Raw genomic sequence first — 13,069 nt, 5'->3', positions numbered from 1 at the left:
CAAACGGCCGAGAGTCCCAGTCTGAGGCTGAGGAGAGCGCGTGGGGCGAGGGAGACCAGCGGGGCTGAGGTGGGGGGGGGCTCTTATTTCAAATCACCCCTATTTAATAATAATAATAATAATATCCAACGCTTTCTGAAAGTTGTTGGGGAGCCCTGTCCCCCCCCCCGTTATTTGACACCCCGTCGCAGCTTTCCTCAGGGTGTGTTTGTGGGGGGGGAGGGGCGGTTTGTTTTGTAAACAGCCTCACCCTCTCCCCGTCCTCGACTTGGGTTTTTTTTTGGGGGGGGGCGGTTATCTGCAAGCACACCCTCATGTAAACAAATAAATAAAAGAGAGAGATACTGCCCCCCTTAATTGTTGTTAAAAGGGCCCCCACTTTTTTTTTTAACCTGACCCCCCTGTTTTTAGGGGGGGTTAGTGGGTGGGCACCCCATCTCTGGAGAATGGGAGCCATGCCAGCGTCACGTGAGGGAATAAGCCCCAAACTCCCTCTTTGGGCCTGAGCGGCGAGAAGTTGTGGCAAATGCAACTTTTTTTGGGGGGGGGGGGTACACATGCACTGAGAGTGTTTATTCTGACGGTTGGCAGGAAGGGTTATAAGCCTGGCACAGGTGGCTGAAAGGGCTATGCATTTCGGATAAATGGGGTTGTGGGGGACGCCTTGTGATTTGGGGGTAGGGAATGTGAGGTGAGGCACATGTCAGAGAAGCGTGCCCTAGAGGTGATGGGAGCAGCTGGCTACTTGGTGGCCATATGCCAGTTTTGACAGGAGCAGAGAGGGCTGCCTGACAGCAGGGCCACAGGACTGAAGGGAGCGGAGAGGCCTGTGTTTGGGGATTATGAGAGGCAGGAGCCTCTTTGTAGTGGGGCCAGTGTCAGGATTGGAACAGGAGGCCTCTGTTGTTGAGGGAGTGGGCTTGGCAGACTTATGGTACTTGGGATGAAGATTTAGAAACTGCAGGGGCAGAACACTTTCTGCGAAACCCGATTGGAACAAGGCCGATGTTTCATTGATCGGGGCCTATTGTTCATAGTATTACAGGCCCATTGATTGGAATCAGGTGGTAGTGGATGGCTCCTCATGGGAAAGGGACTCTGGATTCTGTGTGTGGATCAGGAGCCTTTGTTGCTTTTGATCTTACAGAGTCAGTCATAATAATATTCAGCCCCTGCATGTGTTTTTTTTTATCATTACAAAAATCAATAAAAACAGGCCCAAACCACAGATGATCATTCTAAGAAAGATGAATAAAACGGAAGGCGAAGCACATACAGGAGAACAGTAAGGCCCAATCCATGTGACAGGAAAGGCGGTTGGACCATTAAGCAGGTCTAGACATTGAGGGTTGCGTATTGAAATGCAAGTTGGGTAACTTTGAGGCCGAATTGGTGATGTCAGGAGTCTAGCTCATATAAGGCAGTATATATGGGGGAAATTCCTCTTGCATTTTTAAAGGCCTAGACAGACTTGCCAAGACACATTCAGATAGCCCACGTAGTGGCTAGCAAGAGATACTTAAACATTAAAAACTATCACAACACTAAAAGGGTAAAGGACCCCGTCAGTTAAGTCCAGCCGCGAACGACTCTGGGGTTGCGGCGCATATCTCGCTTTACTGGCTGAGGGAGCCGGTGTTTGTCCACAGACAGTATTTCCGGGTCATGTGGCCAGCATGACTAAACCGCTTCTGGTGAAACCAAAGCAGCACATGGAAACGCCGTTTACCTTCCCGCCGGATTGGTACCTATTTATCTACTTGCACTTTGACATGCTTTTGAACTGCTAGGTTGGCAGGAGCTGGGACCAAGCAACAGGAGCTCACCCCACCACAGGGATTCGAACCGCAGACCTTCCGATCGGCAAGCCCTAGGCTCAGTGTTTTAGACCACAGCGCCACCCACATCCCATCACAACGCTATGTCTTACTTAAACTGATTATCTGCCCCCTCTAATTATCGGTGACCCTCTGGTCCTCTCTTTCGGTATTGTTAAGGATATCAGATAATTTACAGATGATGAAATTACTGGTACATGTGTTTAAACAAGGTAGGTTTGCTTGCTGGCTTGCTTGCTTCTGGTTTAAATATTAGTGCAGTATGAGCAAAGTGAGAAACAAAATGGCTTTCTGTCATACAAAGTTTACAATTTATTATGCTATGATAACTTGCACAGGAAATGCTTCTTTAGGGTTCATTTCTGCTGATACTGACAGACAATGGCAGTGACTTGTTTTATGGGGCATAGTTAATTCAAAAAGTGCTACCCTGTATCTTGCAGGAACAGGTAACAGTGTAAGCACAGGCTGGATATGAGTGTGCACAAGAAGTTCCTAAATACTTGATATGGTTATCTCACACTCTGACTGTGGCTGAGCAAATTGACCTTGCAGCACCTGCAGTTTTGCCATTTCTAAGAAAAACTGGCTTTCCAGAGTGATAGAAAATATGGGGGATTTGATCCTTGTAGAAAGTGTGCTACCTATCAACCTTTCTTTGATTTAATTAGATTGTGGACCCTCCAGCAACGGTTCCTGCTACTTTATGAATTAACTTTACCTGTCTCAAGCCCTCACAAAGAGTTATAACCCTAGGTGTAAAATAATTTCTCATTGAAAACAACAACTGCATTTCTGAGTATTCTTGGGAAAGGCCAGCTCCCCCCATTCTGTGCTTGGCTAATGTACAGCATATATCTTGACAGTGGAACAGCTACTTTGGTAATGGGAAACTGTATCAGAGCTGGAGGTCCCTCAGCTGGCCAGAAGCTTTTATTTTGGCGGTAGATATTTCATCACAAGCCAGTGCTGTTTGAAGCAGTGTGGCAGATGTTGCCTGTGATTTCATCAGGAATCTGTGTGAGCTTCTGGGCTCAAAATCTAGAGGGTAATTTTCCTCCTGTGATGGAACACCACAACAAAAAGGCATGTGGACTAGAATATTGCAAACCATATATTGCTCCTATTGCCTGTAGGAGGAACCTTTTCAGCCCGTATCTATGATGAAGTTTTTTGGCTTATAGTTGTTTATACTTTGCATAACTCTGCAAATTCACAAGGAGATCAAACTATGCACTGGGCATAGTAATGGAAGGGCTTGTGGTTCCAAGGATGGTAAGAGCAGTTACCAGGTCCATAGTGGAATCTCAATCCAGTTGATTTGCAAAAAAGTTGTACTTGACAATGCTTTAATTCTCCAAGAATGTAGGTGGATTTTAAAGAAATGCTTTGACACAACAGCAATCTAGGTATTGGCTCCATGGAAATGAATGTTGCTTGTACAGTTGCCCAAGATAGAGTGGAAGGTGGGAGAATGCAGGAAAGCAAAGGGAAGGGAAGGCCCAGAGAGTACAGAAGTGGGCTCAGGAGTAGAGCTCCAGGGAATGAAGAAGACCATGCTGTAATCAGGGAAGAAAGCCAGGAAATATTAACACCCTGGGGTCAGAAGAAAGGAGAGTGTTGACCAAGAGCACAGTGCAAAGGCAACAGGGGTGGTGGTGGTGGTGGATATAACCTGAAGAATAGAGGGGTTTGGGAAGCACCAGGCTAGTCCACTTAAAGCAAGGAGAGGTGCTAGAGGAAAGCAGAGAGATAATACCAAAGTATTAAAAGAAATATAATGAAATACCGGTAACTCATTCATTTTCATGGGGTTCCACTTGCAGGCTACTTTTGAACCACTGGCTTCTAATCCACAAGCATTCCATATTTTGATAATTCTTGCTGTTAAACTGGTTCACCCTGTTTCACACTCCAACAAGGTAATCCACCCCTTGCAATGTAAGAAGGCCTAGGAAATCTGGAAGGAAGCCTTGGTGCTCTGACCTCCCCCAACTTCATTGGAGCACATATCTGTCAATTGTGTGTGTGCCAGCAATGCTGCTTGCCAGTTGGTGCCCTTCTAGTCTAGATTTGTAGTGGTGTAACTGGCTAGAAGACAATCATCCTGTTTTCAGCCACTGGCTGAAGATTACAGCTGGTTGTCAAGCTATTTTTGAAAATGTGATGGCTTCATTCTTGTTTCTTTCCTACAATGCCCAACTCTTGAGAAATCACAGTTTAGAAAACCCTGCCTCACTATTAATCCAGCATTGCTTTTGGTGGACAAATTGTAGAATTGAGCCATGCCCGTAAATCTTTCCCCATCTCACTGAATATGCTATTTTCCCCTTGCCACCCTCATCTCCGCATGACTGTTTTTACCCTGATGATTAAGATTTCTCACTAATGGAAATGGCTGTTATTCTCCTCCATTAACTGACACAGATAAAAGGCGCTGTTCTTTTTTTTCTAAATTGGCCATCCATTTTTTTTTTGTATTAAATTGAAATACATAAATACCGTTTGTCGTGAAAGAGATGACAATTCTAAGCAGGGTTGGTCTTCTGTAATTTGTAGTTATGGCTACACATCTACATTCCTTATCCCCCCTCCCCATTTCCTTTCCAGATCCTTTGTTACCCTTATATAATATATATTTTCAAGGTAGGGAGTAGAAATATCACGTGTGTGGAAAATTCTAGTTGATTGCCTGCCAAATATAAGAATCTTCTGCGCATGTGTGCCAATATTATGATTAGGAAAGGGGGGGTGGAGGGGGAGAAGAATGCGTGGAAGAAGTAGGAGGAAAAAAAGATTGATAGATAGATTAGAAATTGACAAGAGTTGCGGGGGAGGGGGTGTCTGATAAGCCTACCCTGATGTATTTCCCCCCCTCGTATTTGTCAATTCCATCCCATCAGAAGCAGAAGGAAGGCGGCGTGGTATGAGGGAAATGCAACAAGGTGAATCAGCTTGCAGGATTCAGAGATAAATGTTGTATTGTCAGAAGGAGCTAGGACTGTGCCAGATGCAAAAATATAGCAAGCAGAGAAAAGGAGGGAGGAATGGGAGGAGGTGGAAGAGGGGCGCCTGAATGGTGGTTATTGCACCAATATCCATTAATCTTAACAGCATTTGTTAACTGAAGTGGGGTGGGGGAAGCGTTTGGAAGCGGTGGGGGTTTCGGCTTTATTTGCAAGATTGAAAAACAACACAAAAGTGCTTGGTTGACTCAGTGTGGGCAATGATTATGTAGTAATGTATGTCCCGTGCCCGCTTTCCTCTGCCTGTAGTGGAATATCAGTCTCTTCTTGGTTAGTTAAACCTAGATCTGCTTTTGCACCTGGTTTTAATCTGAGACATTAAAATTAGGAGGTCTGCTGGGGAAGATGGGTATTTTTAGACTGCAATTTGAAAAGAGACTCAACCAGTCACTGGATTGTCTTTGAAATCTAGCAGGCGTGTGCCTGCATTGTATGAGCTGGCCGACCTCAGATGGTTGAGGGGGTGATGGGCAGATCAGAGCTGGGAAGGTGGGATTGAGCTGATGATGCCAACGTTTGTATGTGATTGCTTCCCCCACAGGCCTGATTTATCTCTCGGAGCAGCTCCCGTGACTATTTTGAGTTTGGCACTGTTGTAAATGGAGGCCGAGTTGGCATGAGCAAGGAAGATCTGGCTGGCCTGTATTGTGGATATAAAATTCTGTTGCTGGGTGGGTGGGGAGGAAGGGCTTGGATTTGCACCACGTTTGAAGAGAAAAACGCAGGTTCTCTGTTTACCCACAAAGGGTGGACGCTGTGCTATTCCCACGCACACGCTGACTTTCTCTGTAGTCAGTATGTTTAATCTTTGACCTGGAGGAACCCCCCTGCGGGGGCACAAGAGGGCAGTTTAGCTTCCTGCAGCCCCGTTTAGCCTGCGACCTCTCAGCAGAGCTGCTGGCGCAGTGAGCCAATTAGTGCCAGCTGTGATTTATACAGTAGTTTGTGTCCTGTGGCTCATAGGGGTGGGGTGATAGGAAATGAGCAAAGAGGGGCCAGGACTTCAGAGCCTGACAACACATTGCGTTGTAGGTCACCCAAGAGACATTGGGTGGCGGTGACTTCTGGCTCCCTGGCGTAAGTTGGAAGCTACTGCCTCTCTCTCTGTACTGGCTGTGCTCTTGATGATGTTTCCCTGTCTAGATTGGAACTCATTCATCGCCCTGTTTCTAAAAATATCAGCAAATGTTCCAGGCTACCTTGGTGGGCCAAATCCTGTGCAGATGTATAATTAGCAGTAGTTGGGGAAGGGCAGAGAACCTGTGATGTTCCACAGTTGTTGCAAGAGCCCTTGGAGGGGAATTAATGCTAAATATGAAGGTGAAATGTAAAGCTGCTACTGTACTACGTATTGTAATCTCTGTGATACTTCTAGGCTGTGCGTTGCTTTATAGACCTCAAGTCATTGATCGTCACAACAATCTATTGTTAATAGGGGCCAACATGATGTGATGAACATGAGAAACACTGTTTCAGATACAGTGGTACCTCGCAAGACGAAATTAATTCGTTCTGCGAGTTTTTTCGTCTTGCGATTTTTTTCGTCTTGCAAAGCACGGATTTTGGAAAAGCTTCAAAAATCACCAAAGTCTTCAAAAACCTCAAAAAAGGCTACCACACCGCGTGCTATGAGTTGCTCCTCGAAGTCAAGTCGCAACTGCACCCCCTGAATGCACGGTTTTAAGAAAAAGGAAACAAACTTGCAAGACAAAGGAAACAAACTTGCAAGACGTTTTCGTCTTGTGAAGCAAGCCCATAGGGAAATCCGTCTTGCGAAGCAACTCAAGAAACGAAAAACTCTTTCGTCTTGCGAGTTTTTCGTCTTACAAGGCATTCGTCTTGCGAGGTACCACTGTACCTGTTTAGTTGTGAAGCTCTCTGGGTGGCCTAGAGCTGTTTTACAAGTTAGGAGAATGAGGTGCTAGAACTCTGGACTTGTACCATTTGACTACAGGTGGGCGATTATAGTTCTGAACACTTTCCTATGTAATTATCTATGCAGATTGTAAATTAGCACATCAGACCCTGCACTGATTTTCCACGTTTCAAGGAAGTGTGTTTGGGGGTTGTTGGTTTTTTATGTATGGGAATATTCAATATATGACCACTCACATGCAGTCTAAAACAACTGCCTTGTCTTTAACAGCTGTTATAGACTGGCCAGCCAGTTGAAAGGAAAATACCGCAATATTGGTGCTATTTATATATACTGTATAATTTTTTCTCCTCAGTAAAAATGGGCAAGTAGGATTGTAGAAAATAATGTTAGCCTCCAGCTTATCTGAAAAGAGAGATCTATATCTTCTGATAGCCCCTGCTAACGACATCTTAAGGAACTGGTCCAATAATAAATAAAGTGCCTATTTTAAGTATGACTATTGATACAGTGGGGGATGCGGGTGGCGCTGTGGGTTAAACCACAGAGCCTAGAACTTGCCGATCAGAAGGTCGGCGGTTCGAATCCCCGCGATGGGGTGAGCTCCCATTGCTCTGTCCCTGCTCCTGCCAACCTAGCAGTTCGAAAGCACGTCAAAGTGCAAGTAGATAAATAGGTACCGCTCCGGTGGGAAGGTAAATGGCGTTTCCGTGCGCTGCTCTGGTTTGCCAGAGGCGGCTTAGTCATGCTGGTCACATGACCCGGAAGCTGTGCGCCGGCTCCCTTGGCCAATAAAGCGAGATGAGCGCCGCAACCCCAGAGTCGGTCATGACTGGACCTAATGGTCAGGGGTCCCTTTATCTTTTTATTGATACAGTGGCTTATTTATATTATTGGCTTATCCGAGATGTAGGCACAAGGACAAATATGGTCACTATTCAGAGTACAGGACTGGAGGGATGTATTAGCTAAGGCAGCCTTTGCCAGCCTGGTGCCTTCTAGTTGCTGTTGGGACTGCAGTTCCCATCAGGTGCTCCAGCCATCATTTTGAGAATTGTAGTCCTACAACATCTGGAGGGTACCAGAAAGCTGGGCAAAGAGTTTAAGTTTGAGCCCAACTGCTTACAGAGCATAGACTAATCATGGAAAGAATGCAAAGGGGAAGGGTTTCAGTTATATTAGGTGAAGGCGTTCACAAAGAGGCTACTGTGATCTGGAGAGCAGTTGAGGTCTGTGACAGAATATGAAAGCATGTGCCTGAGCAAGGAGAATGACTTGAAGGGTGCTATCTTTAGCATAGGGGTAACCAGCCAGCATGGTGTCTTCCAGATTGTTGTTAAGCTACAACTCTCACAATCCCTGGGCATTTGCCATGCTGGCTGGGGCTGATGGGAGATGTAGTCCAACAATATCTGAGTCACCATGTTGGCTACCCCTTTTCTAGGACCTGCGGTTTGCTAATATCTGAGTTGCAGGTAGCCAAAAATCAGTGTGAGAGATGGATTTTGATATTGTAATTCCAGAAGACAAGTGGGGGAGAATGTGGGTTAGAAAACTTCTCTGTACAACCTCAGCGAGAATTAGAGCTTCTGTGCTGAGGTGCACAGGTCTTACCTCACATTAGTGCGGTCAAGGCATGTAGACAAGCAGCTACTGCCATGATGCTGGAGAGACTGTTGGAGGCTTTCCCTTTTCTTTTTATATCTCTGGTGAGACTGTCCTCTGGTGCAGGAGCTTTGGCCAAAGGTATTTGGGGTCATATCTGTTGTTATCCAGCAAGAGGTAGTTCTAGATCTTTGGTTGGCATTGCTCTCTGTGTTTGAGGGGTCTTGGTGAATGGTGACTTCATTATTGGCAGCTGCACATATAGAGGTGGCACAGCACTGGATGACCAGGTCAGGCTGTATGTTACAAGGATGGTATACACATGTATGGTATCTCACCTTGTCTGAGTGCCACTGGAATAAGCAAAGAAGACAGCTTTTTGGGGTTTGGTACCCATTCCTATGTTATGTAAATAGGGGCATGAATGGAGTTCATCTGCCAGGCTCTCAGAGATTTATCTGGAGTGAATTATTGATATAGATCCCGTATTTTTCCATGCATAAGATGAGTTTTTTTTCTTTAAAAATTATGTTAAAAATTGGAGGTCGTTTTATACACAGATAGTGTATAAATGGGCGATGGGTTGCAGCCGTGAGCAGGAGATTGTCAGTGGCTATTGGGTGGTTGATTGGTGGCCGCAGCAAGGGCTGTTGTCGATTGGCTGCCCCTGCGGCAATTGGGTGGGCGATTGGTGGCTTTTGCGATTTTAAGCGTCAGTCAGTCAGCTGAGTGATTTTTGGCAAACCCCCCACCAAAAAAAAGCTCAACAATTGTGGGCAATCCTGCCAAAAAAGCTTAACAACTCCACAACTCTTGACAATCTCCCCCCATTTTCTTAATTTGGAGTCCCAAAAAACAGGGGGCATCTTATACACGGCGGGGGGTTATACATGGAAAAATACAGTAAATACTACTAAAAGAGTTAGGCTTGATGAGAGGTTATCATAGAATCAAAGAATTTGTAGCGTTGGAATGACCCCGAGGGTCATCTAGTCTTTTTTTTTTATATAATATTTATTTAAAAAATTTAAAACAATAAAAAGCATACATAATAACATAGTATTTTCCAATATCCACATTTCATTCTCATCCTAGGACTTCCTCACACCTCTTGTTCCTGCATTCTAAACTCATAAATTTTGCTGGCAAATTATTAAGATGATTCCATTCATATAATATAATTTCCCAAAATTAAATCTCAAATTTTGGAATTTAAAATCACTCTTTTAGAGATCTAATTATAAAATACTATTTAACCAAAATTTATCTTTTCTTCCAATTACACTTAAATTTGTATTCTTTATAACTAGTTTGTTGAAGCCATATTATTGCTAATCTTACATCTTTCTTTTTTTAAAAAAAATATTTATTAAGAATTTTTCATTTACAGTAAAAAAAAATGAACATAACTTTGCATATCACATATTTTCTTATCACTTCTGGACTTCCTCACATCTCCCGCTCCTACGTTCTAGTTTAATACACTTAAAACAACAATTTATTCCCTTATCTCCATCCTTACTGTCAAATTTTGAATATATTTCAAATTTTAGATACGTTTATTCCAATCCTTACAAAAGAAAATTTAATTTAGCCTAATAATTATCTAAAAAAAAAAATAGGTTTTTCATCTTATATTTAAATTATCTTCATGATTTACTTCATCTATTTTGATGGTGCCAATTTGTCTAAAATCAAGCATCCTGCTTAACATTCATACAGTTTACAATATTTTTGCAGATAAAGCTTAAATTTTTTCCAGTCCTCTTCAACGATTTCTTCTCCCAGGTCTCGGATTCTGCCAGTCATCTCAGCCAGTTCCATGTAGTTCATCAGTTGCATCTGCCATTCTTCCAGTGTGGGTAGATCTTGGGTTTTCCAGTGTTTAGCAATAAGTATCCTTGCTGCTGTTGTTGCTTACATGAAAAAAGTTCGGTCTTTCTTTAACACCCCTTGGCCGACAATACCCAAAAGGAAGGCCTCTGGTTTCTTAAGGAAGGTATACTTAAATACCTTTTTCAGCTCATTATATATCATTTCCCAGAAGACCTTCACCTTAGGACAGGTCCACCAAAGGTGAAAGAACGTTCCTTCATTTTCCTTACATTTCCAACACTTATTATCAGACAAGTGGTATATTTTTGCAAGTTTGACTGGGGTCATGTACCATCTATATATCATTTTCATTACATTTTCTTTCAGAGCATTAGGTAAAAGGTAAAGGTACCCCTGCCTGTACGGGCCAGTCTTGACAGACTCTGGGGTTGTGCGCCCATCTCACTTAAGAGGCCAGGGGCCAGCGCTGTCCGGAGACACTTCCGGGTCACGTGGCCAGCGTGACATCGCTGCTCTGGCGAGCCAGAGCCGCACACGGAAACGCCGTTTACCTTCCCACCAGTAAGTGGTCCCTATTTATCTACTTGCACCCGGAGGTGCTTTCAAACTGCTAGGTTGGCAGGCGCTGGGACCGAGCAGCGGGAGCGCACCCCGCCGCAGGGATTCGAACCGCCGACCTTTCGATCGGCAAGTCCTAGGCGCTGAGGCTTTAACCCACAGCGCCACCTGCGTCCCTCGACATGCAGTGAAATTCAACCCAGTAGTCCACAACTTTTCCCAGTCCTCAAACATAATATTATACCCTATGTCCTGTGCCCACTTTATCATAGCCGATTTAACCGTTTCATCTTGTGTGTTCCATTTTAACAGCAAGTTGTACATTCTTGAAAGTACCTTGGTCTTAGGCTCTAGCAATTCCGTTTCTAATTTCGATTTTTCCACCTGGAATCCTAATTTTTTATCAAGTTTAAAAACTTCTTTAATCTGGGCGTAGTGTAACCAATCTCGCACTTTATCTTTCATTTTCTCCTGACTCTGCAATTTCCAATTGTCTCCTTTTTCTAATATTTCCCAATACTTTGGCCATTTGGCCTCCATATTGAGTTTTTCGGGGCCTTAGCCTCCATTGGTGATAACCACCTGGGGGTCTTGTTTTCCAATAAATCTTTATATTTCGACCAGACATTAAACACTGCTTTTCTGACAACATGATTCTTGAAAGCCTTATGTATTTTAACCTTGTCATACCACAAATATGCATGCCAACCAAAAGCATTGTTAAATCCTTCCAAATCCAAAACATCAGTGTTTTCAAGAAGTAGCCAATCCTTCAACCAGCAGAAAGCTGCTGATTCATAGTACAACTTTAAGTCTGGCAGGGCAAAGCCCCCTCTTTCTTTAGCATCGGTTAATATCTTAAACTTGATTCTGGGCTTTTTGCCCTGCCAGACAAATTTAGAAATATCTCTCTGCCACCTCCCAAAACACTCCATTTTATCCACAATCTGCAAAGTTTGAAACAAAAACAGCATTTTTGGCAATACATTCATCTTAACAGCAGCAATACGTCCTGACAAGGAAAGTTTTAATCTTGACCAAACATCTAGATCCCTTTTGATTTCAGACCAACATTTTTCATAATTATCTTTATATAAGTTCCTGTTCTTCGCTGTTATGTTTACCCCTAGATACCGAGGGTCATCTAGTCTAACCTTCTGCTATGCAGAAATCTCAACTAAAGCATCCATGACAGAGAGGCATCCAGCCTCTGCTTAAAAACCTCCAAGGAAGGAAAGTCCACAACCTTCAGAGGGAGTCTGTTCCATTGTCAACAGCTCTTACTGTCAGAAAGTTCTTCTTGATGTTTAGTTGGAATCTCCTTTCTTGTAACTTGATGCCATTGGTTCAGGTTCTACCTTCTGCAGCAGGAAAGAAAACTGCAATGGGAATATGAAACTGAAACTTTAGAATGCTTTAGATCAGGCCTGGGAAGGGCATAATTCTAATTTGGAATTGACCATTAGGTCATGCCCACGGGTGCCCATAAGGTATTGGGCACATGTAGATATATTTCTTCTTCACACAAAACAATCTCTCCGCTCTAATAGCAGCAGCTTTATTTGGATCAGTCTGAGTTCTCATTCTCTTCCAACAAAAAAATTCTACAGCTGTCACAACAGTCATCATATGGTGAACCTTCTCTCTACATATCTCATGCCCAGATGCACTGTGCCTTGCTTGGCCCTTTTGTGTCTCCCTGAAACATCAAGCCTCCTTGGAGTTTCTGGGAAAACAAACCCATGTTGCAAGGGAATACAGCAGCAACAGTACTCTTATCAGATGAAGCTTGTAGTGAGTTCAATGCTGGTTGAAAGGGAGCAGGCGTGTGGCAGGGGTCTCCCCCAGCAAGACATGTCTGCCTATGTTTCCCTCTCCCCTGCCCTGCCTTTCCTCGTCTGGAAATACTGGTGGGAGTCTGAGAGTATTTTAATATGTGTCCCTGGTGTGCAGACAACTTAGGCCAGACTGTGAAGGATAAAAGGAAGAACAGCTGGGTTGGCAGCTGTAGGATAAATTGATTTTTATGCATTTGTTACATTGTCCACCTTTTCTCCCCAAGGGACTTGGAGCAGTGTCCACAGAGGTTTCTCAGCAGTCTTGAATCCAGGCTCTGGGCAGACACACCACCTTATTTTCAGCAGGGCACCTAGCTGTGTTCCCTTTAGACGTTTACCTGGACTTCCAGTGGGGGAACTGAGGCTGAGACTTTGACCTGTAATGAGGCCAGGCAATGGACACAGGTTTTCCAAAGCTAAGCCAGTTCGCTGTATCATGGCTTTTGGAGTGGTGGTGCTCTGCATAGCAGCAAGGGTTGCGGGAGTGGCTAT

General features: G+C 44.0%; 1 protein-coding gene across 4 annotated transcripts in view; it reads left to right on the top strand.

Moving 5' to 3' along the window:
• Positions 1-13,069, top strand: part of CHD3 (chromodomain helicase DNA binding protein 3) — a gene marked incomplete at its 5' end in the record, with an annotated part of 60,282 nt that overhangs the window by 761 nt on the left and 46,452 nt on the right. The window contains one exon of one of the 4 annotated variants that reach the window (XM_079951704.1): positions 3,575-4,783. The exons of the other annotated variants lie outside the window; for them this stretch is intronic. Within the exon in view, the coding sequence (XP_079807830.1) occupies positions 4,765-4,783 (19 nt within the window). Of the gene's footprint in view, positions 1-3,574; positions 4,784-13,069 lie in introns of those variants that run through there. 4 annotated transcript variants of the gene reach the window in all.

The sequence above is a fragment of the Podarcis cretensis genome (genome assembly GCF_951804945.1).
Source record: "Podarcis cretensis genome assembly, chromosome: 13".
NCBI classification, from domain to species: Eukaryota; Metazoa; Chordata; class Lepidosauria; order Squamata; family Lacertidae; genus Podarcis; species Podarcis cretensis.
The sequence above is the reverse complement of the archived record's forward strand: the minus strand, read 5'-3'. Positions and strand labels throughout refer to the sequence as shown.